The 23,904-nt window shown below is 44.9% G+C and overlaps 1 protein-coding gene across 4 annotated transcripts in view; it reads right to left on the reverse strand.

Moving 5' to 3' along the window:
* The window catches only part of ILDR2 (immunoglobulin like domain containing receptor 2), a 72,482-nt gene that overhangs the window by 2,724 nt on the left and 45,854 nt on the right, over positions 1-23,904 (reverse strand). For 3 of the 4 annotated variants that reach the window (XR_008616978.1, XR_008616977.1, XR_003679458.1), the window contains 6 exons: positions 21,552-21,665; positions 17,449-17,665; positions 15,652-16,321; positions 14,132-14,397; positions 13,595-13,657; positions 204-243 (listed from right to left, as the gene is read on the reverse strand). Coding sequence is in view for 1 of the 4 variants with exons in the window: in XM_028488667.1 (XP_028344468.1) it covers positions 14,362-14,397; positions 15,652-16,321; positions 17,449-17,665; positions 21,552-21,665 (1,037 nt within the window). In the remaining 3 variants the exon portion in view is untranslated. Of the gene's footprint in view, positions 1-203; positions 244-13,594; positions 13,658-13,830; positions 14,398-15,651; positions 16,322-17,448; positions 17,666-21,551; positions 21,666-23,904 lie in introns of those variants that run through there. The other variant, XM_028488667.1, reaches the window with a different exon arrangement.

Here is a 23,904-nt window from a genome sequence, read left to right on the forward strand (position 1 = left end):
ATGTATATGTATAACTGATTCACTTTGTTATAAAGCAGAAACTAACACACCATTGTAAAGCAATTATACTCCAATAAAGATGTTAAAAAAAAAAGTAATGAGAAATTAAAAAAAAAAAGAATTAAGTGTCATGGGGATTAATGAACCAGGCTTCAAGATACCTGGGTGCTAGTTCCAGTGTCTGTTGTCTTTTTAAAAATTACCTCAAGAAAGTCATTCCCCTTTGTGATCTCATTTTCCCATCTGTAAAATAGAGGAAAAAAATGCCTGTTATGCTTTCCTCACAGATTTGTTATGAATCAGATAACAGTGTACATAAACATGCCATGGAACAATCTAAAATTGTATGAAATAGAAAGTAATATTCCAGACAGCCAGGGCCGATGATAGGAGTCAGGGAGATGCTTTGCAATGTGGGAAGATTGCTGGGGATCCAGGGGCTGTTCTCTGGAGCTCATCTCCAAAACCATCAGTCCTCCATCCTTCACTTACACAATAGAGCATCTTGTCCTTTCTTCCCCTGGTTTTCATGCTAAGCATGGAAACACCTCCTCAAAGAAGCCACCAAAAAATCCCTTTGTGCTAGATGACAAGACAGAGATCTTGCTAAGAAGGGAGATTTTAAAATTCTGTCATAACCAGTTTAACACATACTAAAGTTCCTCAAAAATGCCAGAAGGGATTTCATTCATAACAAATAAAATAATAAAATCTTTAAAATATTCTTTTCATATCTCCCTCAAGATCTTATACCCCAAATCTCCTTCCACCTCTCCAAAATCTCCTAGCTCATCTCGACCATTATCTTTTACCCTTTTCTCTCCCATACTCTGCTCATTCCATGTGAATCCACTGAGCCAGACCAGGATCCTCTGGGCTCTGCCCTCACTCATTACCTTGTTTTATATCACAAATTGCAGATGCTGAGCTGGCTCTTCCCAATATGGTGTACACTGAAAGAGAAAGAGGTTAAGGAATGCTCATAACACTGATATTTTCTACCTGTCACCTTGATATGTTGCCTTTTAGACTAAAAGAAACTGAGGCTCCGATATGGTGGAGAGAAAGGGAGCAGACCCAGAGGCAGTCAGAGACTGAGTAGGTTTCTCTAGTAGCTCAGTGCTCCATTTTCCCCACTACCTGGACAGGATGTCTTCCAGGCCCCCCTGAGTTGTCCAATCCTGATACCTCTGTCTTGGATACATAGCTTATAATCCTTCATGGTTCTCATGAAGGGATAGCTTGGGGATAGTAATGGCTGGTCTAGGTGCTGATGAAACCACACACAAACAGCTTGTGGCCTAGAGACTGGTAACTTCTTTCATGTCTCAGTCACAACAGCATCAAAACCCTCTGTGGATATATATCCTCAGTTGGAGTGAACAGCTGAAGTTAGCAGCCAGTATAGGGCCTCAGGTGTTTCTACCTCCAAAATCTTCGGCCTCTTGCCCATGGCTTATAGGTGAACACAATCACAATCCCCATCTCCTGCCCTCCAAACCCCTCTAGGATTACATGTCACTGAGAAAGGGACCAGTATCTTGGCAAGTCCCTTTCAAAAGTTTTCCAACCTCTGCTTTAGCGTATGGCTAGGAGGAAAGCCTCAAGGTGACTGAGGTCATCTGTCCTGGCTGAGCAGTGACCTGGATATGGAAGGGTTTGGGTATATTCAACCAGCATGGGAGTGACTGCTCTCCAGCCCTCCTGCGATCACAGATTTCAGAATATCATAACATGATCCCACTTTGGTTTAGTTCAGCTAACGATGGAGATATTGTGTACCACGCACCATAGTGATCTGAAGGAGACAAAAAAAGCATACTTTCAAAGTACTTGCATTTCAGTGGGTGGACAGACACAAAAAGGGATTCTTTTGAATTCATGTTGAATGCAGCGACAGGATGAACACTGCCGGGGAAGCAGGGAACTGGGGCTTTTAGCTCAGCCTGGTGAGAGCAGGGATTCCTAGAGGATGTGACACCCAAACTGAATCTTAAAACATGTGTAAGAAGGTGCCCAAAGAGGGTGAGGAAGGCATTCTGCAATAAAGGCGCAAAGATGCAAAACAACGCAGTGTATTCAAGTGCTCCTAATGATTCTGCATATGAGAGCACCGCAAAGAAAAAGAAAAAAGAGAAGCTGAAGTAGAAATTGGCAGTGAAGCTGCAATGGCAGGAAGAGGTTGGACCACAGACAGCCTTGTGTACTTTCTCAGGCACTTGACCTTGTGTCAAGAAGACTGTGGCGAGCCAGAAAAGTTTTAAGCAGCGTGTGACAAAGTCAGACTTTGGCCTGGCCTGGTATCGTAATTTCAACTGTACTATTTCTTTCAGTTTTCTGATTAGGAAATATTTACACATCTGGAATTTTGTAACTGAGGGTCATTATCAAGGTGTGATATGGCTTGTGTGAGAGTGTTCAGCTCTCACTCTTGGATGATCTACGTGCTGCTAAAGTTTTTGCCTGGATCCAGGGGCTCCAGCACCCACCAGTTCATGGCACACAGCCCAGTGCCCCAGCACCCAGTCCTCTGTGTGGGTCAGCACTGCCTACTGTCAGGGTGCCTTCTACCACAAGCCAGAGTTAAGTAGTTCCTTTTTATCCCTTACAATTCTTACAGTGAGAGTCTTTAGGTAGACTTTTTTCTTTCTAATGCTCTGAGGAGCATTTGGCAGCTTTATAAACAACAAAACAAAACAAAACAAAACCCAGGTCTCCATAAGTCTAGAATTTAAAATATTTTATTTGGTTTCAAATTTCCTTGAGAGCAAAAAAATTGTGTTGATAAGTTTCTTGGAATGGGAGATGCATCTGCTGTGATGAAGAGCTGTTTGCCAGCTCTTGAAGACTTTTCCTTCTGAAGCACTGAAAGTGGACACAAGATCCCTCAAATGCCTGGAGAAGAGGTTTCCTTTTGAAAACGCCCCAAGGCCTGCTCTGAATGACGAGAGTTTGGATCATTGTGAAAATCCACCCTCGTTGTATTGAGTTATTTAAATCTGAAGAATCTCTATGGGCGCTCTCCAAGTTCTCCTCATGCGGAGGCCTTGGACATGGTGTTTGCTTTTCTTTGAGAGACTATCTCTTAATAAATGGATTTTTTCCCCTCAAGAAACTGCTGCTCTAAATTTGTTAAAACTTGTTCAGTATTTTGTTTGAATTTCTGTGTCAAATGCTGGAATGGAAAGTGTAAATCTATGGTCAGATGGGTATGAGACATTGGTTGCCTAGAAGCAATTAATGAATTTTTTGAAAAGATATATTTAAAGTCACATAATCTAACATAAAAATTATATGTACAGATACATACATCAATAAACTTTCTATAGCATGTACAAATATTTTTTGGTCAACGAATGTCCTCTGTAGCATTAGAGGTTTGGGGTGGCACAGCCCTGTTTTCCCATGACCAATGCCACATACATGTACACAAAGAGTACAAGTCAAATGAGGGCTCCGAGGGACAAATATCTCCCTAATTGCAGGGTTTCCAGTAAACTTGTGAGAGAATGCAGCTTTGGTCTGAGGCCAAGATGCCTAGTGATGACTCTACCCAAGTGCGCCCTCCCATGAGGGAAGTAAGCACAGAGGTGCTGGCCACCCTGAGACGGGAAATGAAAGAGAAAGTGGGACCAGAAAAGAGAGCGTGGGGTCCGTGAACACTCATGTTTACACGTGAAATGTGGCCCGGTGAGCTGCAGGGATTCTCGGGAAACCAGTTAGTTCTCCTCTCCTGCTAGTACAGAAAAAAATAAAGAGGTGGAGAGGGAGGCTAGAAGTCCCCAGTTCTGTAGAACTTGGAGAGGAAAGGAGAAGGCACTTTGCCGAACATCAAGTATTTCTCTTGAAACTAGCTAGAACTTCTGGCAACAAAGTAGAAGGTGAATTATTAGGGGACAACACTGGAGGTGGGAGAGAAGAGAGGGGGATATTAGACTAACCCAGGAAAGAGATGAAAAGTCTTAACTAAGGCAGTGACGCAGAGACAGATTTCTCAACTTAGAATGAGCAGAGTGTAACCAAGGAGATACACCGGTATGTGGAAGGCTCTGGTGAGAATTTTCACTGAATTGCAAGGAAAACAGCCCCCTAATGCCCTGGATAGGGATATTACACCTGAGGGGTGTTCAAGGCTCCATGACAGTAGGAGAAGAATCTTTCAGCATGCAGTAGTGGATGCCCGTTGTTATGGTATTCTGTCTGCCCAGCATCACTTTTCCTACTTCTATTCATAACACCTCCCTCCCTCCTTTGGAGAAATGTTCTTATCCCACTATCCAGTCCATCACTGAGTCTCATCCTTCTAGTCGTATATGGACTTGCCATCTCTCTGGCCACAAGGATGAGCTCAAAGATGGGCACATGACTCAGTACGGGTCAGTCACAGCCTTTCCCCAGGATTGTTCCCAAGGGTAAGACCCTTCACCTACCTGGGGCCATGTGAGCTGGAAAATTGTGACTCTTGGACACAATTGTGACTATATTCCTATCTTGTAGAGAAGGTCTGTCCTCAATGGGAGAAAAATGTAGATATAAAAAGACAAACAGATGTGAGTGATAGACAGGGAGAGAATCTGAATACATCACAACCCAGATTTTCCCTCAGTTCCTACAGCTCTTCTTCCATCCCATGATCTATCCCAGGATCTTTCTGATACACAACCTCCATCTCTTCCTTTTTTTGTCTTAAGCTAGCCTGAACTGGGCTTCTGTCATTCGCAACCAAAAGATTTTTGACTAATACTGCTGCAAGAAGAAAGCAACTTCAGCTGGAACTTCAGTGGCTGTCTCTCTGGCATGAAGGAGTAAGAAAAACCAGTTGCCTGAACCACTGCAGCAACACCAAGAGGCTATGGGAGAGAGGGGATGGTAGTAATGTCCATTATAAATGAACTCCATTTAGCTGAGCAAAGGGCTTTTATAAGAACAGTGCTAAAAAGAAGTTGGCATATCTCTCTCTCTGGCTTTGCTCTACTGGAGACTGAACATCTCAGGAAAAAACAAAACAAGCCAAGAATACATTGGTGCTGGGCTGCAGCACAAGATATGTAAACAAAATATAAGAAAACATCTCTTGAGAGCAAGGATTGTTTTTTTATAAAAAGTGTTTTAATGTAAGAGACTATGGAATCTTCTCTGCTTGTTTTTTTAGAGATGGAGTGAAAGAGTGAGAGCGAGAATGAGAGAGAGAGAAAGAGAGAGAGAGATTGATTCATCTTTTTACAGACAAAGGCCAGGGAATGGATGGTTTAAATCCTTTGGTTGCATAGTTCAGTGACATAATTTTTGCTTGTTAATGAGAAACTGACTTCACTGTAATTCTGTAGCATCTGAGTCTGAGATGACTTCAGTACTTATATTTCAATGGTGTTAAAAAAGAACACATTAAATTAGCTTTAAATCAAGGGAAGAATGTGCTTCATTTCCACTTCGTACCAAGAAAGAAACATGAGGTTTTCCCCAAGTGGTACCCACAGAAGTCTACCCTGAAACTATAACATGGAAAGATCTAAACTTGCAAAACATACAGAAGGACTCACCACTTCCAAATAAAGAACTCCTAATGCACTTAACTTGATTTTCCATAAGTGAATTCATACACAACTTTGTAAGGATACAACTCTTAGACACTGTGAGGCACACTTCAATACCCTGAGTCCTGGAAAGTTAGCACCAGAGGCGTTCCTTTATATGTGTGCCACTAGATGGTGTGTCAGGCTAACTCACTCCCCTTCGCTGAGCAACTTGCTAGCTACCTCTACACCTCCTGACATATTTGGTGAGTCATTTCAAGACACCTGATGAGCATTCAGGAAATGCTTAATACCAATTCAGCAGAAATGTAACTTTCACCTAGATGGTGTGATGAGTATTATTAGGATGTCTCTACCAAGATTTTTTTCAGAGACTGAAATCAGTCTACTTCTTTATTTCTTGAATTGAATGTATATAAAAATATGACTTTTACATTAAGCAAACAGAAATCAGTAGGGTTAAAATGTAAAATAGTTGATTTTTCCCCACAATTGCCTAATTCTAATCCATCCTATGGGTCTACTCCTTCCTTGCTTCTTGAATGAAATCTAGATCCATAATTTCTTTGGTTACTCTTGAATAATACATGGCATCTGTTCACTTTTAACTCGCCCAAATAGTCTTACTTCCATAATTAAAATAATAATTCTTTTATAATGATCAAAGTGGACAACTTGTAAAGTTTCTTGCTCTCCCCTATTGTAGACTCATTTTACTCTAGAAGCTTGCATTAGAGAGAAATGCATGTACCTTCTAGATTTTCCCCACTAAGCACTTCCACTGCTTCTTCCCTCAATCACTTATTCTTCTTGGACCCTCCAGGGTTGCTGTGTATATGTATGTAGATGTGGAGTTATTATGGAGAGAATGAGGACAGGTAAGGAGCAAGAAAGGTCTTTCTTGACTGGCATCAATACAATATGACATTTTACCAAACATGAATTCACAATCAAAAACTACAAAACATATAAGGAAACAAGAAACCATGAGTGAGAGTTAGCAGAAGTAACAAACTCCAAAATTAGACCCACAAAGACTGCAGATATTAGAATTATTGGGTATAAAGTATAAAATTAGTACATTTAATATATTCAAAGAAATAAGAGGGAATTGTATACAACAGTAAGGAGCAAAACACTATCGTCAATGACCGTGCAGATTTGAAAAGGAACTAAATTGAATTTTTATAAATGAAAAATTTATAAAAATTTATTAATTGAAAACTCAAAGGAAGGAGATTAGGGGAAACTAAAGAGAAAAGTTGTGAAGTGGAAGATAAACTTGAAGGAATTACCCAGAAGAGACCACAGAAAGATAAAGATGAAAAATACAAAAGATAGATTTAAGCAATATGTAGAATAGAATGAAAAGGTCTAACATACATTCAATTGGAATTCTCAAAAGAGAGTTTAAAGAGGAGAAGAAATATTTGACATGTTAATAGCTGAGAGTTTTCCATCATTAATGAAAAATCCACAGCTTCAGGTAGCACAACAAATCCCAATGTGAATAAGTAAAAAGAAATACACAACTGGTCACATGTTGTTAAGCAAAAAAAAAACAAAAACAAAAAAAACAAAAAAAAAAAACACACTAGAAAAAAGAAGAAAATCTTAAAAATAGCCAGAGAGAGAAGACAGATTACTTGCAAAGGAAGGATAATTAGATTGGTAACTGGCTTCTCAAAAGCAACAACAAAAGCAGAAGGGAGTGGAATAATATCTTCAGTGTGCCAAGAGAGAATAACTATTGATTTAAAATTGTATACTCAGTAAAACTATCTTTCAAGAACAAGAATGAAGTAAAGATTTTGTTTGAAACAAATACAAACTGACAGAGTATCCTACCAATAGACCATCACTAAAGAAAACTTCCTTCAGATAGAATGGAGACGTTTTCAAAAGCAGATCTGAAATGCAGGAAGAAAAGATGTGTAGAAAAAACATGTAGGTGATTCTAAACAAACACTTTATAAGTCAAACACCATATTTTAAAAAAGCTGAAAAGCACGATAGAATTAAAGCAATGGATAAAATCACAGAAAGTTCAGAGGAGGTAATCAGAGTTAAACTGTTTTAGTGTCTAACTTTAAATTAAATCTACATGTGAACATTTTAAAGTTAACCATTAAAAGAAGAAAATTGAGTCCAGACGCTTCAAGCAAGGACAAATTTTCCATTCAACCAGAACCCTAAAGTCTGGAAGTCCCTTGAGAGGGCCTCGCCAAGAAGAGAGGATTAATTGTTCTCTGGGGGTACTTATGACTTCCTTTGCTAACAAAAGTTTTCAGTTGCCTTCTCTAAATTATGATGCTGTGGAATTTTTCAAATCTCTTCAGAACTTAAAATGTCTTCCCACAAATAGTTTCCTTCCTCCCTTCCCCAAGTGCTATTTCTAGCAGGCAAATGCTTGGACCCTTCTTGAAAATGAGCTAAGAGAACCATCCCATTGTCCAATCATCTTTCCTACTCCTCAACTCCTGAGTGTCAGACAGTCTGTGGAGAGTGGTGAGTGTGGCCACAGAGTGTATCCGGGCCGTAGCTTATTAAAATCTATAAAAACATACATTACACTCTGTCAGTACTTGCCTCTAGTCCCACAGTATTCATTCCCCATTACAGTACTTAAAACAATCTGAGGAGGTCATGTATTGTATGATTTTTTTTCCCCTGCTGAGGTCATTTAATGTCAGATCATGATTAAGCATAGTTGTGCTAAATCATGAGTTCTTCATAACCAATGTAGGTGAAAATGCTTTATTTAGTTTAAACGTTACAGACAAATTCACTTTGTTATGTTTGACACTGAAGAAAAGTCATGGGCAACAGTGATACAAATATTTCAGTTTTGATGCCACAGACAAGGCACAAAAATAACTGGGCAGGTGACTCTCATGAAGCAGCTTTCTGACCTTTCTTTGTCCTGTTGTTCCTTCTATTCCCTTTTCCTTTATTCCCACAAGGAAATTCTCATTGGATAGTGCCCAATACCTTTGTTAATAGAGTGGCTTTTCTGAAAGCCAAGGTAAGAGGCAAGTTTGTATCTCTTCTAGCCACCCTAGAAGAAATAAGCCAGACGACCTAGACCTGTATCCAGCCTCAACAAGAAACCCTAACATAACTATTAACTAAACTGCTGTATTGGCTCCCTCTATATCTGGCCCCTCTTAGTTCTACCTAAAATCCCCAAATGCAGTGAAGATGCCAGATAGTTCATTCCAGGCAGGTCACCCCCAAGCCCCGGAATTCTGAGTCTAGATGAATTTGTAGTTTGGCTCAGAAATTCCTCTTCCGGAAGGACTCTAAAATCTGAAGCACATTTTTATCAAAGCCTTTCCCCCTCCAGCACGGCTAATGAAAATGAAAGTCTTCTTGAGTAGAGCTGACTCCCTCTTAGTGCAGTATTTGAGGACCAGTGCTTAGGAGGATGAAGCAGCCACAGTGCCTGTCTCCATAGCTTCACCCCGGTGATGCCATGAGTGAGCATCTCTTCTCCCCAGATGCTGGGTTGATTCCACTCCACGGGTATTATAGGAATTGGAAAGAACCCTTGACAGACGGTCAGAAGGCCTGGCTCTATGATTCAAAAAATTACTTGACTATAGGCAAATCACTTAGCCTTTTTCAGCCTCAGTTTTTTTTTTTTTTAATAAATTTATTTATTTATTTATTTTTGGCTGCTCTGGGTTTTTGTTGCTGTGCACGGGCTTTCTCTAGTTGTGGTGAGCGGGGGCTACACTTCGTTGCAGTGCATGGGCCTCTCATTGCGGTGGCTTCTCTTGTTGCGGAGCACGGGCTCTAGGCGCACGGGCTTCAGTAGTTGTGGCCCATGGGCTTCAGTAGTTGTGGCCCACGGGCTCTAGAGCGCAGGCTCAGTAGTTGTGGCGCACGGGCTTAGTTGCTCCGCGGCATGTGGGATCTTCCCAGACCAGGGCTCGAACCCGTGTCCCCTGAATTGGCAGGCGGATTCTTAACCACTGCGCCACCAGGGAAGCCCCTCAGCCTCAGTTTTACATTGTTTGATGGGACCACCACGTCCACCCTGCCTCTACCACGGGGATCACTGTGAGGATCAAATGCGATAATGCATGTGAAAGTGGTCTGTAAACAGTAATGCACCAGAAAAATAATACAAACTTTATTCTTACTCCCCTCAGGCAGTGCTAAAGCTCAGGCTGCTGCTTAAAGCAGCTCCACACTATCCTTGCTCCTCTCTGTTGTTAAAAGCCCCTTACTTGGAGCTTCACGGAGTGGCTTCCCAGGTGAAGAGAGGAAGGATACTGGCGGGAAAAAACTAGGCACTTTTTTCTTTAAGTACCTGGCCCCTATTTTGGTGAATCTGGATCTGTACATCTTATAAATCAATTTCAAACCCCTGTAAGATTGTGGAAGCGTTTAAATCTGATGTTGGAAGGATATATAACATAGATTTTATTGTTCTTGCCCATCCCACTTTGAGTCTAAAGGCAGAAGTAGGTGTTGACCAGCCAGGCTGACGATTTGAATGCTTCAAAAAGTGATTTATTTTTGCCAGTTCCCCAATGGTCTCTTTTCTTTCTATTCATGATCTAAGTTTTGCTCAGAATGACATCAAGGGAATGAGAAAACTACCTATAATTCTTGTTCTCAGATCTGAGATTGTCACAACAGGATCTCTATTCTAGGACTGGAAACAACTGGAACAGCCTTCTGGGGCGTGCTTCTAGTGCTCCTTTCTCTCTCCCTCACACCGTTCTCCTACCCCTGGACCCTGGCGAGCCAGTCACCACCATCGTAGCCAGACTGCTGGGGGGTTCGCCACTGCCAGCCCCAAGGGAGAACGAGCGACCTCACCAGGACATTTGAAGAAAACATTTCGAACCCTGAGGAAGCTTCACGACCAAGTGTTTTGGGGCACATGATGAGGTATGATCTAGTGTAAGATTTCCCAAATACAGATGATCATAGGACTCTCCTGAAATACGTGTTAAAAGTACAAATCCTAGCCCCAGACCCACCCCGTCAATCTCCCAGGCAGGGCCTAACAATACATTTTCAACAGCAATCAAGTAATTCATATGGTTAGGCAATCTGGGGAAACACTGATCCAACAGAAAAGACCCAATTAGGGTTTTGACTTCACTAATGGCAGCGATGGCTTATTCCTCCATCTATAAAGAAAAGAGGGGGTGAGTTCAACACTATCTGTGATCTTAGCCTCTCTCAAAGGCTGCCTAAGGTCTCATCAGATTACCTATAGGAAGTCTTTCAGACTATTTAGAAATATTTACAGATGTGGCTAGGTCTTTTCAGTGTGGAGAGCCGTGGGCTAGAGTGGCAGCCACTTCTCATGCCCAGTCTGCACAGTCCCATGCCAGGTGCAGAGAATGGAGATGAGGCCGATCATCTCTGCAAGACATTCTCTGCCTTAGTGGAGTTGGACAGCAACACTCATGGCTGCAGAACTGAACCCCTGGAGAGCTGCCCCATGAGCACTAGGTCCAGCAAATGTCCCCAGCTTCCTCATAAGTCTCTGCATGGCCTAGAGAAGTTCATCTGCCTGCCACCTGCATCCATGCCCCCTCATCCAACACGTCTCTGACTCAGCTGTGACTCACAAACACTCTCACGCGTCATCCCACTGGGGCCTCTGCTTTTCAACCCTCCCCATCCTAACTCACCTCTTTCCGCTCAGACTTTTTAATATTGGCTTTTCAGATCACTGAGTATATCTTTAAATAGGATGGATGGACAAATACACACAACACAAATATCAAAATATACCCATTTAAATTAAAAACCTTTAATTCTCTGGGTTTGTTGTAATTTATCCATAGCAATATTTCATATTATATGCATAAAATCTCCCAGTTCTTTCTTGGGCATGTCTTATTCCTCCTATTCAATGGCAGGGTCCCCATGGACGGAGACCAAGTCTTACACAAGTCTTATCTTGTACCCCTAATAACACCTAGGAAGGAAGCTCACATGTATGAGCACTTCCTATGCAGGACAGACTATTTAGGGGAGAAGACACAGAAGGATGTGTTGAGAAAAGCTAGGGTGCCGAGGATGGCCAGCTTTGCCTTTACTTGTCCAGTCAACCTTATCTCCTGTCCACATACCCAGAAATGACTGTTATCTCTCGACTGGAGGCCTGGAGGTCTGAGCGATTTATGCAGCCCTTCAGAGGACAACCTGGTTCCATCTCCCCAGGTTATTTCAGTAGCCTGTTATCATCTCTGTATTTTTTATTGTCTGTCTGTGGTTCTGTTGTTTGGGGACTGCAGGTTTCCAATTTTAATAATTCTTTCCCATGGCTCCCTTCAACCTTCACCAAAATCATACATGTCCCTGACTAATAAAAGCAGTATTTTTGGTCTCTGCAGCTGGTGCTATGGGGCTCTTTGGTGGTGAATAGCCTGACACAGTGGCTCAGTATAATGAGATAATAGCTACTGCAGCTACCCAAGATTCTCTAAAATTGCCTGAGCAAGTTGAAATCCAAAGCTGGTGACTAAGAAACGATGCTTTAATCATCTTTTCCATCGGAATCGGGGCCCAAAAAAACAGACCAGAGCTAAAGCTTTCAGAGGCCAGGGACGCCAGCAAGTCTAAAACTCAGCACCAGGGTTATGGCCTGTGTCTTCCAGCCCTTGGAAGTGCCAGCACTGGGCTGAACTGTTCTTCTGGTTCCACTCACACAGGCCAAGGCCACCGTGAAGTCCTCTGGCGGGCCAGCTCTCCCCCAGGCAGTGACAACAACTCATCCTTCTGATCCTCACCTATGGCCACTTCTTTATTTCATTGCACACATAGGACTGGTTTGGAAATGCCATGAATTAAACGGATACCAGAGGAATGGTACTCTGAGAAAAGGGCCTAGCTCCAGTCAGACGGTTCTGGAGAGACCAAGGAAATGCTGAAGAAGAAGCCTTTTTCAGAGGTTGTCCATGGACCCATAGATAGAGGATGGACCACTGCTGGGAGCAGCAGGATAGCGCCAAGCATCATTGTCCTCCAGTGATTTGACCCAACCATGTATCCCAACGTAACAGTGTGGGATGAAAAGCTCTGACAAAAGTCTGTCAAAGAAAGTGGAGACTGAGAGATACCTAAGGTTAGATGGAGTCAGGGTTTTAGGGCTAAACATTCAGACAAGAAGAAAAAGCCAGTTTTTCCTTGAAGAGAAATGGACATTTAAAGAGTGCACCAACTTCTCATGCCTTGAGTAGGAATCAGCAATTTGGGCTGGGCTCAGGTAGGCAGTTCTTCTGTTGGTTTTGGCTGGGCTCCCTCATGTTTTTGCAATCAGTTGAGAGTTGATAGGCTGCCAGTTAGGGTGATGGGGGTAACTGGGCCCCTTTCTCTCATCATGCAGCACGCTAGCCCAGGCTCATTCACCTGGTGGTGACTGCAAGTTTCCCAAGAGCAGCAAGACAGGACAAGCCCCACGCACAAGAACTTGTCAAGTCTCTGCTTGTGTCACATCTGTTATTGGGCCACTGGCCAAATCAAATCACATGGCCAGTCCCAGATTCAAGGGGTTGAGAAACCAACTGCACCTCTTGATGAGAAGGGACGAGTGGCCACTTTTCACAATCTATACAAATGACAAAATCCAGAGAGATCTAGCTTTGGGATTTAGGCAACATCTCTCATTCAGGCAAGGGTGGGAGTAGGAAGTGCTCCTTCCTGAGAAAGGAAGGATAATATCTCTCATCTCCCAAGAGCATCTAGGGTGGCAGCCTGGTGAGGCCCAGGGATGCCTGTCCCACACTCAGGTGTCCTGGAATGAAGAAGCTGGGATGGCAGGAACAACTCATGGTAAACGAAGTATAAAACACACAGAAGATCCAGTGGAGTCTGTAGGGGAAATGGCCCATATTCAAATTATAAGGAGACAATATATTCTTTTCTTCTTAGATTCCTTCTCATTCTTCTCTATTTTGCATTACTGCCTTCTCCTCTTTTTCTCCCTCTTCTCTTTCATGTGTATATTTTAATCATTTATCAAAAGGCACCTGATGACCACCTAATCAGAGTGCAGAGGGAGGCAGGGCTCTGTGTGTGGCACCAACCTGTGGAGAGTCCAGGAGAGGGGAGGACAGGGAGAGCCCTTGATGTCCAAGACTCAGACGTTGCTGTGCCAAAAGAGAAAAAGCAGTTTATGTTCTCAGATGGAAGAAGAAATACCACTTTGACAGCTCCTGCTTTGTTCCAGCCACTCAAGAACTGTCATTCAGAACAGTACACTGAAGCCATTTCTGTGATTGTCCCACAGGTCACTGTCACTGAGCTCACCACAGGCCTGATTTCAGTGTAACAACAGTCATTGACTAGTGACTGGGAGGTAATGGGGCTAAAAGGTATATTTTGTCTGACACTATCTTCCGCTGTCAGTGAATCCCTTCTAATAGTAGTAACCAATTCTGTCTCTAAGCACAGCACAGGAGGTATAGAAAAGCAGACTGTAGGCATAAGCATTATCTGGAAGTTAGCAGTCCAGAGCTAACTCCCTTTCAGAATTGGAAAAGGAATCCTGGTTTGGCTAAGGAAGGAGATTGGGCAGGATGAACTCTGTGGGTGAGAAACTCCATGTGTGGGAATGTGCTCACACGTAGTTGTTTTCTTGATAAGTTTCTCAAACTAGTTAGATGGGCACTGAGGTTTGGAATCAGCCTTCCTTAAAGGCTGCCGCCCATCCCTTGCCAAAGCAAATATCAGCAAATCTTCCAAGGTGGTGGCCAGAGAAGGTCCCGGGCCTGCTGCTTCTTGGATTTGTGTCTTGTTCCCGTTTTCTGCTTCTGATTTCTAGTCATCCAGAGAGTTGTCTTGAAAACAAACATCAGACCACAAGGGACATCCTGGTTGGAAAGTCACTCTGGGGGAAGAGCAGGAAGAGCCTGATTAAAGAAACCCAACCCAACACAACAGATGGCTCCCTGGGCAGAGTCCACACCTGTTCAGAGCCTGGCACACCCTGACTTTTAGGGCATTTCATTAGGCTTGTGACTACTGTCCCTAAGCTTTAACTGGTGCTGAAGCCAACATACATCTCATGAAACTTAGTCCCATGGCCACAGAATAACTTCTCACCCCTTTAAGGATAACTACAATGTTTACAGTTCCACAACAGTTAGTGCAGATGGTGTACCATAAACCTGATATCACCTGAAAGTTCCTTCCCTACTCACAGTACTTTGGTCATCACAGTTTTTGTTTTGGAGGGGTTAATAATCATGCCAGAACCTTTTTCTGTTCATGTTCTCTCCCCATACTACACACTAAAGAAAATGTCCAGCTTGGAATCATGAAGAACAAAATGGTGGGAGAGGCAGGGTAACTGAGGAGGGGGCAGAAGCATCCGGGCTTGGAGAGTGGCCTCTGGAGTACAAAGGCACCTTGGAAACCCACATCTGTGATTGTCCCCCAACAATCTCTGAGGTCACATTTGGGGGCTGAGGGATGGAGCGGGCTGCTCTTGGCATTTAGAAAGAAAACAAAGTCTAAATAAGGCCACTTACACAAGAGACAATTAGCTGGGCAGGGACTGAAAGACTTCCTTCACATATACCGGGCATAGGATAGTTTACACTCAAATAAACGTCAAAGGAAAAAAGAAGTGAGCTGTCCTTCATGAACACCGATGGCTACTAACCTCGGGAATGTGGACTCTTTGGGGCATTTGATGCAAGTTACAAACCCTCACCCTAAAGGGGGTAAGGGATGGGGAGGAAGGCACATATAAGCATGCATAGAGCATAGATCGTCTGCACGCAGACCTCAGAAGCCCACCTAAAGGCCTGTGGTAGTAATGACCCCCAGAATCCCTGATGCTAAATGCTTCTTAAAGCTCGTCATTAATGCTCTCGAATACCCTACACCTACGCACCTGCTACTTCTGCCTTTTTTCAATGCTCCAGGGGCCCATACTCACTTACTTCACCTGGTCCTGGATAGAGGGAAGCGGGGGACAAACCAGCCTGACACCTGCGTTCCCCAAGCAGGAGGACCCGCTCCCTCCACTTGGGCCCCACTTCTCAGCTCTCCCTCCTCCCCAGCCCCGCGGCTCCTGGACAGCGATCGTGCCCGCTGGGTCCCCGCCCAGACCCCGTGGATGCTGCCTGGGCCTCACCGTCTTCTTGGCGGGCTCCTTCTTCCTCTTCTCCGAGTTGCTGTGGTAGGGCAGGTCACGGCCGCGGTAGGACGGGCCCCGGCTGAGCTCGCGCTCGCTGTAGGGAGGCAGCGCGTCGTCGGGCGCGTCCTCCTCTTCGCCCTGCGGCGTTCCCTCCTTGTAGGTGGACGGCGGCGACCAGGCGTAGTAGGAGGCGCTGCGCGGGCCGAGCTGCGCGCTCAGCTTGGACGGCGTCTCGAGGCTGCCGCCGCGGCTGGCGCCCTCGGGCAGCGCCTGCCGCTCCACCCCGGCGCCCCGGAACGAGTGGTCGTACTTGGGCGCGGCGCCCGGCGTGCGGCTCACCAGGCGGGGCAGGTGTGCGTCGTCGGGCGGCCGCCGGCGCGGGGGGCTGTAGGACCAGCCGCGGTCCGCGTCGGTCAGGGGCTCCCGGCTGCGGCTCCGCTGCCCGTAGTACTCCTCCAGCGAGCCGTCCTGGTAGAAGCCCCCGTGCGCCCGCGCCTCTGAGCGCTCGAAGCGGCTCCCGCCCCGGGCCTCGTGGTTGTTGCCCTCCGCCCTGCGGGACCGCGGGCCGTAGGAGTCAGCGAAGGCAGCCAGCTCGTCCATGGAGACGGCCGGTACCCCGGTGGCGAAGTTCTTCCGCGACAGCATCTCGGATTTGGAGCGCTGCTGGCTGCGGGCAGAGGAGGCGCTTGTCAGTCCAGGTAAGCCGTGCGCGAGGCAGTGAGCTTGAGCGGGGATCTAAGGGCCCCTGTCGTGTCTGGGGCCTCTGTCAGGAGACAGAGGTCCGAACCACGGCTCCGCTCCCGGCTGGATGAATCACCTTGGGCATCTCTCACGCCTCAGAATCAACAAACAACAAGCTCAAGGCGGCCATGCCCATCTCGAGTGTTAGTGTTAAGGATCAAGATGGGGTTGTGTGGATAAAAATACTTTGTGATCTACACGGTGCTGAAACACACGTTGGGCCTTCTTTTGGCCATTATGGTGTGACCTCTGGTTGACAGCCTCCTGACTCACTCCTCACACCCTCAAAGCCAGCGTGGGTGATGTGGGCCTGCAGTACACACAGCGGTGGCCCACGGAGTCCCTGTAATATTTGGTGACAAACAGAGGCCTTTTCCTTCCTCCGAGCCGAGGGCAAGTTACCTCTTGGGGTGGCAGGCAAGAGGGAGCCTGCAGTTGGTACTTTGAGAGAAAAGCAATATCTACTGCCCTTCAAGATATAGGATAGGTGAGTGGGGAAGGTGCTGTCTGGTGGGCACTGGCTACACAAAACTGGACAGACAACTTGGCCACCCCACATTCATTGGCCATGTGGCCCAGGATAAGTTCCTTAGCATTTGTAAGTTTCAGTTTCCCCAACTTAAAATGGGGACATTAATAGTACCTCCCTTTTAGAATTATGAGACTCAAATGTAACAGTATAACACGTTTGGCATTTGACCTTTCACAAAACAGATGATCAAAAATGATGGAGGTGACGGGTGGGGTTTTTTAGAGGTTATAGGATAAAACATGAGAAGAGCAGAGAAATGTTAACAAGGTTCATTAAGGGGTCTAGAGTACCCTCTGCAAAGAGCCTTGAGTGATTACTTCTGCACATGGTGTCCCAAGTGTTCCCTTGCTTAATAAATGTGGGAAAGGGATGTTCAACAGCCCACAGAAAGATGTGGCAGGATAACCTAGACGGGCAGACAGAGATGCTGTTGGATCACAGCAGCCTCAGATACACCCTGCCTCCCAGCTCCTGCCCCCTCACGCCCAGCACCAGCGTTGCCCTGCCACAGCCATCTTCACCTGTGCCTGAAGCTCTCCAGATCCTCTTTGTTATACCCCATGGCTGAGGGCCCCCGGCTTGCCCCACTGCTGCCTCGCATGACACCTGACCAGTAGTCAGGATTGCTTTCCAAGTCCCCAGACACAGGGAACTGTTTGCTTCGCATCTGATGGTAAGACTGGCGGAAACTGCTGTCTTCCTCATGCAGGGAGCTGAGTTCCGAGATGGTGTTGTTATCTGCAGGGACAAAAACCAGGCATGACAGAGCTTCCTACCCACAGAACAGAATGGGAACTCGGTTAACGGCTGAGACTAGAGGCTTTGGGAAACTCCCACCTGAGGGCCTCAATCCTGTCCAGGGTGGGTTGTAGACCTGAACTAGTGGTATTTGTGTTCTTAGCTCAGCAGGAACTGGCTCCAGCTAGAAGCCCACTTGCCTACAGAGAGGGAGGCTTCCTACACACTCTGTTCTTGGAATAGGAAAACAATTGTTATTGTTCCACCTAAGGCAGGCTTCCCAGAACTTGGGCTCTCTACAGCTGGTCTCCTCCTAGTACATCAGCATCCTTGCTCAAATGTTTTTCTTCTTGTTGTTTAATTCGGTGATGAGCCATGATGATCCCAGGCATGAGGCAAAAGGGACAAAAAGAGAGAGAAGCCACAGACCACAGGATCTTCCCTACTGTTGGCTGAGTCCCAAGATGGGGCCTTCAGAGTCAGTACTACACCTCCGCTTTAGAGGCACCCCATTCCAGCTTCCTGCAGTTGTGCCTCTCCCCACAGAGCGAGGAGTCCACAGGGCCAAGGAGATGTACACACCTAATGGCCACCCACCCCCCTTCTGGATGTTCATCCAGGAACCTGGACTATCTTCCCCAGACAATACCAAGTCCATTTCCAGGGCCTGAGCAGACCTCTTCCACTCCCCAAAGAGTATGGGGCCATGGGTGGCCAGGACAGCTGTTTGGAGGTGCGGGAAGAAAAGGGGAAGGTTGGGCTGCACTTAGGGCTTCTGGGCCTCTGCTTATACTCTGGTCCTAGCCCGACAATGTAAAGAGGGAGGGGATGGTCACAGCGTTCTCATTTCCTAGGGTGGCCTAAGTAGCTTTTCACAAAAGCACTTGTGAATAAGGACCAGAGTCACGGTCTGGAAAGAAAAAAAAAAAGAAACTATTTATTTATAAAACTTTGAAATGGGTTGAATTTCACATTACTTACAAAATAAATCTAGCGAATCTATTTGTAATGTAACTGGATCCATTCGTTTTCCAAAAATCCTCTGAACTTCAAACTGTTATCAGAATCAACATTTATAAGGTGTAGGGCCTGGCTGCTGAGCAAAGAGGTAAACCGAGATCAGATGTGGGAAGCACAAATGTGTGTCTCAGTTTCCCCTCTACCTCGTCTCCTCCCTATCCCCAACGGTCCTTAGAGGAGCAGAGAATTTTTGCTAGTTCCCACCCATGAAGGGAAGGGAGGGTCTCCCCCCACAGCATCAACACAGCCTCCTTGTCCTGTTTTACCAGGACACAAGGCTGACCAGGAATGCCATTCAGTTTGGTCATGTGAACAGCTGGTTTTGAATTATAATCTAATTGTAAGCCTTTTCTGCCCCATAAGAAGAATGGACTAGTTCATGCCTATTTTAAAGGAAAACAACTCAGATCCTATTGATTAATCAAATCTAGAACCTTTCTTTTCTCACGATCCCAGCGAACTCCAATCTCCCGGGAACCACACAGAAGAGGACTTTAAAATGCACCAAGTGTGCTTATTGAAAAATGACATTATTTATTCAGACCTCTCCTTAAACTTCAGGGAATAATGGACAGTTTTCATTTCTCCAGATACTAAGGGCTAGCTCTGTTTCACCATTGATGTGCTGGATAGTCCAGGCTGTATGCTGCTCTAAAATTTCTGCCACAGTGAACATGAACATCAATTTCCCACTTCACAGGCACCTAATAATGGAACTCTAGAGCAGGATAGGCAGACTTTTTCTGTAAAGGGCCAGAGAGTAAATATTGTAGGCTTTGCAAGCCATACTGTCACAACTATTCAACTCTGCCATTGCAACATGAAAGGAGTCATAAGTAATACAGAAGTGGATTGGCATGGCTGTGTTCCAAGAAAATTTACTCGCAAAAACAGGAGATGGAACATATGTGCCCTGGGAGCTGTAGTTTGCTGATTCCAGACTGAAATCTCCTAAGAGCAACCCCCTGTTTACACGGGACAGGCGTATGAGGATCACACTGGCTGGGAAATTCATGGGCCTGACCCTGAAACTCCTGTTTCTTACAGAATCTATTACTCCCTTGCCGCACCTGAAATGATGAGACTTATTTTAAGATGAGATCTTCAAGAGTGTCCTCTGTCCGTGATCCACCCCAGGGTTTACTTTGCTCTTCAGCAATAGAACCTCTCAAACTAAAGAGAACTAGATTCCTACTTCATCTCTCTGCAGTTACGGTAATGTCAACCTGCAGGTTCAGGAGTGCTGGGCTCCAGTTCTGGCCCCGACACTGAGCACTGGTTACTTTCCCTCTCTGCCTCCCTTGCCTCTTCTGTAAAATGAGGGAGGTAGATTCAACAGCCTCAGTCTCTGCCAGCCCCAACATCCTAAAGTCCTATGAGTTAGAAGGCTGTGGTCTTTGACTCGAAACTGCCGCTGCAGCTATGGCACCATCCACGGTTGGCTCCAAAGTTTCTAGTTTAACAAAAGGGCGCAGGACGGGAATCAGAAGACCTGGGTTCTAGTCCTGATTCTATCACATCAACCCTCTCGGCTTCTGTTTCCTCATCTGTCGACCCAGGCCATCCCTTGGACTCTAAGATTCCTTGGTCATTACCTTATGGCCAGCCAGCCCTTGGAGACCACTTTAATCCAGGCAGACAGAAGACATCACCTAACCTGGGATCCACCCTTTATTTTCAACCTCCGTTTTTCACTTTTTCTCTGTGTGTGTGAGATTCACAGATTTCCTCCGTGGGCTCTTTCTCCTTGATCTCTGACTATCTCTGTCTTTGTCCCCTTACAGGGATCCATGACAACACTGTTACAACTAGCTTGTCAAGTGCAGTGACATCTGCATTCCTGACATTCCAATCTGGAGATGGTCTTTTTATAACCAGTGTGGTGGGTGGAGGCAGCAATGGATGCAACTCAGACAGGATGAAATTAGAATTGCAAACTGGGAGGAATATGTTGTCTTTAATCTGAATAAAGCTCCTCTAGTCTGGGACTGTTTCCCCAACAATGCCATCAAGTCTCTCGTTGATTCCAAGGCGAGGAGGGTTCAAAGAGAGAAACGTAGGGACCTCACTCCCAGGCCTGCCAGCACCCTCTGATAATTAGCCTGTCCGTGTCAGACCTGCCCTGTGCTGCCTCTCATGATAGATGGTAATTTGGAATCCAAATCAAGAATCAGCCGTGTCAGCTGCAAAGTCTCCAAGGGCTGTGGGTGAGTTAAGGGTTGGGGCCCTGATACCTAAAGACTCAGTAATTAAAACGTTCTTTGGACAAGAGGGGCAGTCTCTTTGCTTGCCCCTCAGCCTCTGCTGCTGGGCATCTCAAAGGAATGCAGCCCTCTTTTTTACGAGATTTCTTTGGCTGACTTGCTCTTTCACTTTCACTGATATGGCAAGTCGGGCAGCTGGACTGTCATTCAATGCTAGGGCCTTTCATGTTGGAAAAAACTGATACTCAAGCTTCCACATCCCAAGTCATTATTTTGAATATATTTTAAAGGGAGTAGTAGGGAAAGGCTGTTTTAATAAAATATTTCCAACCCCAGGATTGCACAGCCCCAGCAGTACTGACTGCCCCATGGAGAGACACAACAGGAACCAAGATGGTACATGACTGCTCTATTCTTTTTTTTAAAAAATTCTATTATGGTTTATTACAGGATATTGAATATAGTTCCCTGTGACTGCTCTATTCTTCATACCAGAATCCCTTTCTTCTTTCCTCTATGTACTCAAAACTACTTTCTGTAGGATGGTATCACCAGCACCCCTACTAGTTCTGACCCTGAAAGCTCAGGCCTGCCCACGTGTGGTCACCCCCAAATCCCCTTTAGCACGATGCACAGATCACATAAAACTAACAGATGCTCACATCTGCCTCTCATCCTTCTGGCTGGATCAAACTGAGCCAGCTCCTTCTCGACATAGTATAGGACCTTCATGGAGTCTCTCTCTTTGTCAGCTTGGATCCGGTAACCTTTGCGAACTGTTGAGAAATAGACAAGAAGGTGAGGTGAAAAAAATCAGGAGAAGGTAGCTTCCATTTATTTTACCAAGTAGAGAACACGGGTCCCACTAATAACAACTCTTTTTGAAATCACCCAGAAATAGTAACCTGTAGTTCTATATATGGAACCATACGCGAGATCCCCTTTATCAGATGGTTCCATTAGAATGGAGGATCGGCAGGTCAACAACAAAATTCTATTACAGTATATTTTTAGTCATTTGTTAACCTCTGCTTCCTACCTCCTGACCTCTTATAGCTCTACTTAAAGCTCATCTTCTCAAAGTTTGGGGGAGTACACTCACACTAGAAAAAGACCACTTTCTAGACTAGGGCCGCAGATCACTCTACAGTCTGAGGATCATACCTTCACCTGGTGGAAGCACATGTAGCTTTAAAACAGATACCCAAACGTCAGGGACCTTGACACAGGTGGCCTAAAAGCCTCTAGCTGCTTGGGAGATTGTGCAAAAATTCCATAACTAGGTGATGCATAAGAGCTAATATTAGATTATAGGCTTTATACACATTAGTACAAAATAAAATGCAAAATACATGGATTACTAATTATGGTTCCATTATTATTTCTTTAGCATTTTCCTCTTAGGAAAGGGACTACCATATTTTTGACATGATTAATTCAACCTGCTTCTATGTGGTTACAGGCAGGTGTTATTTTCAGGGCTTAATAAAAAACAAAACTAAAGCATGAGAGATAATACCATCTCCTACATTCCCATCACTATATTGTCAGGGACAAAGGCTGTTGAAGTCCCATATCACTTAAGCATCAGTCGAGTCCAATACCAGCCCCAAGGGTGATCAGACACGGGCAGGTCCAATCTTCACAGATAAGAGAAAGAGAAAACAAGAAAGAGTGAAAGGAATGGGATGGGGACAAAACAATAAGGGTAACAGACAACACTTAATTGGGCACTGAAATGTGCTAGGTACTGTGCTAAATGCTCTACATGGACATTGATTCCTCATAACTACATAAGGAAGTTAACTGTTAGTAGCCGCATTTCATGGTTGAGGACACTTTGGTTCAGAGAGGTTTCATAACTTGCTCAGGAATAAGCTGATAGTTCTGGGACTGGAACCATGTAGTCTGACTGAAGCCCAACCATACTGGGCATCTTGCCTCTCTAGAGTCTAGGAGCAGAGACAGTATGGAGAGATAGGAGAGGAAGACAAAAAGGAAGAGCCCAGAGTAGAAAGTGCTCTCAGGTGTGCCATAGGCAGTGTCATCTGAGGCACGGTCCTACCTTACAGCCCGTCAGGACTGTGCAGTGGGATGGAAGCAAATGACCCACCTCCAATATTCTGTTCCCAGAGTAGGGCAAATACCATAAAGAAACCATATGACTGCATGCACTCTGGAGAAAATCCTGCTTTCTGCACTCTGGTCATGTTACCCTGGCTGTGGACAGAGCCCCCCACACAAGCATGTACATGGAAGATTAAAATATCATCTTCCACAGACTCTAATCACAGCCCTGGCATTGAAGACTGGGAAGACACCCACACATCCATTTGCAGGTGCACTGGTTTTCTATATGAGAACAAGATGGGCAGTCCACATTCAGCTCCAATTGTGGAATTACTTTAAAAAAAATTAATGAATCTCAGCACACGCTTTTTAGTACACCTTCTCCCAGAGGTTAGATCCATAATCCCTACGCAGAAGCAATTATTAGCAGAAATGATTTTATTTATCAAGCTACACACTCTTCCATTTCTGCAGAGGTGTTTACATAGTACAGACAGTTCACTTAAAATGCAATTATCCCACAGAACTGCTATGTCTGTTCTGAGGCAGTTATGTCTGATGGATGAAATACAGGGCTGGGAAATGGGGAACTGGGCATCTTGTAGGCATGCCGCTGGATTTACTGAGGGACCTCAAATAAGTGGTGACCTATCCAGGACTCAGTTTTCATGTCTGTAAGATACAGACATGAAAAGACAAATATATAAACCAAAAAGAAAAAGAAAAAAGAAAGGAGACAACAAAGACCAAATCAGTGGAGCACTTTGAGTTCTCTGTAATAATTAGGCGCAGCTCAAATGACACCTCATCAAAAAAGGCTTTCTTTTTCTTTAGCTAGAAAAGTTCTCTCCCTTCTCTCTCTATCCCACTCCTAACTTACAAATCATTTACTTTGAACTTTCATCATGGCCCTTAATAATATTCTCATTGGTTTCAAATGATTTG

This window comes from Physeter macrocephalus, chromosome 4 (genome assembly GCF_002837175.3).
Source record: "Physeter macrocephalus isolate SW-GA chromosome 4, ASM283717v5, whole genome shotgun sequence".
NCBI lineage: Eukaryota > Metazoa > Chordata > Mammalia > Artiodactyla > Physeteridae > Physeter > Physeter macrocephalus.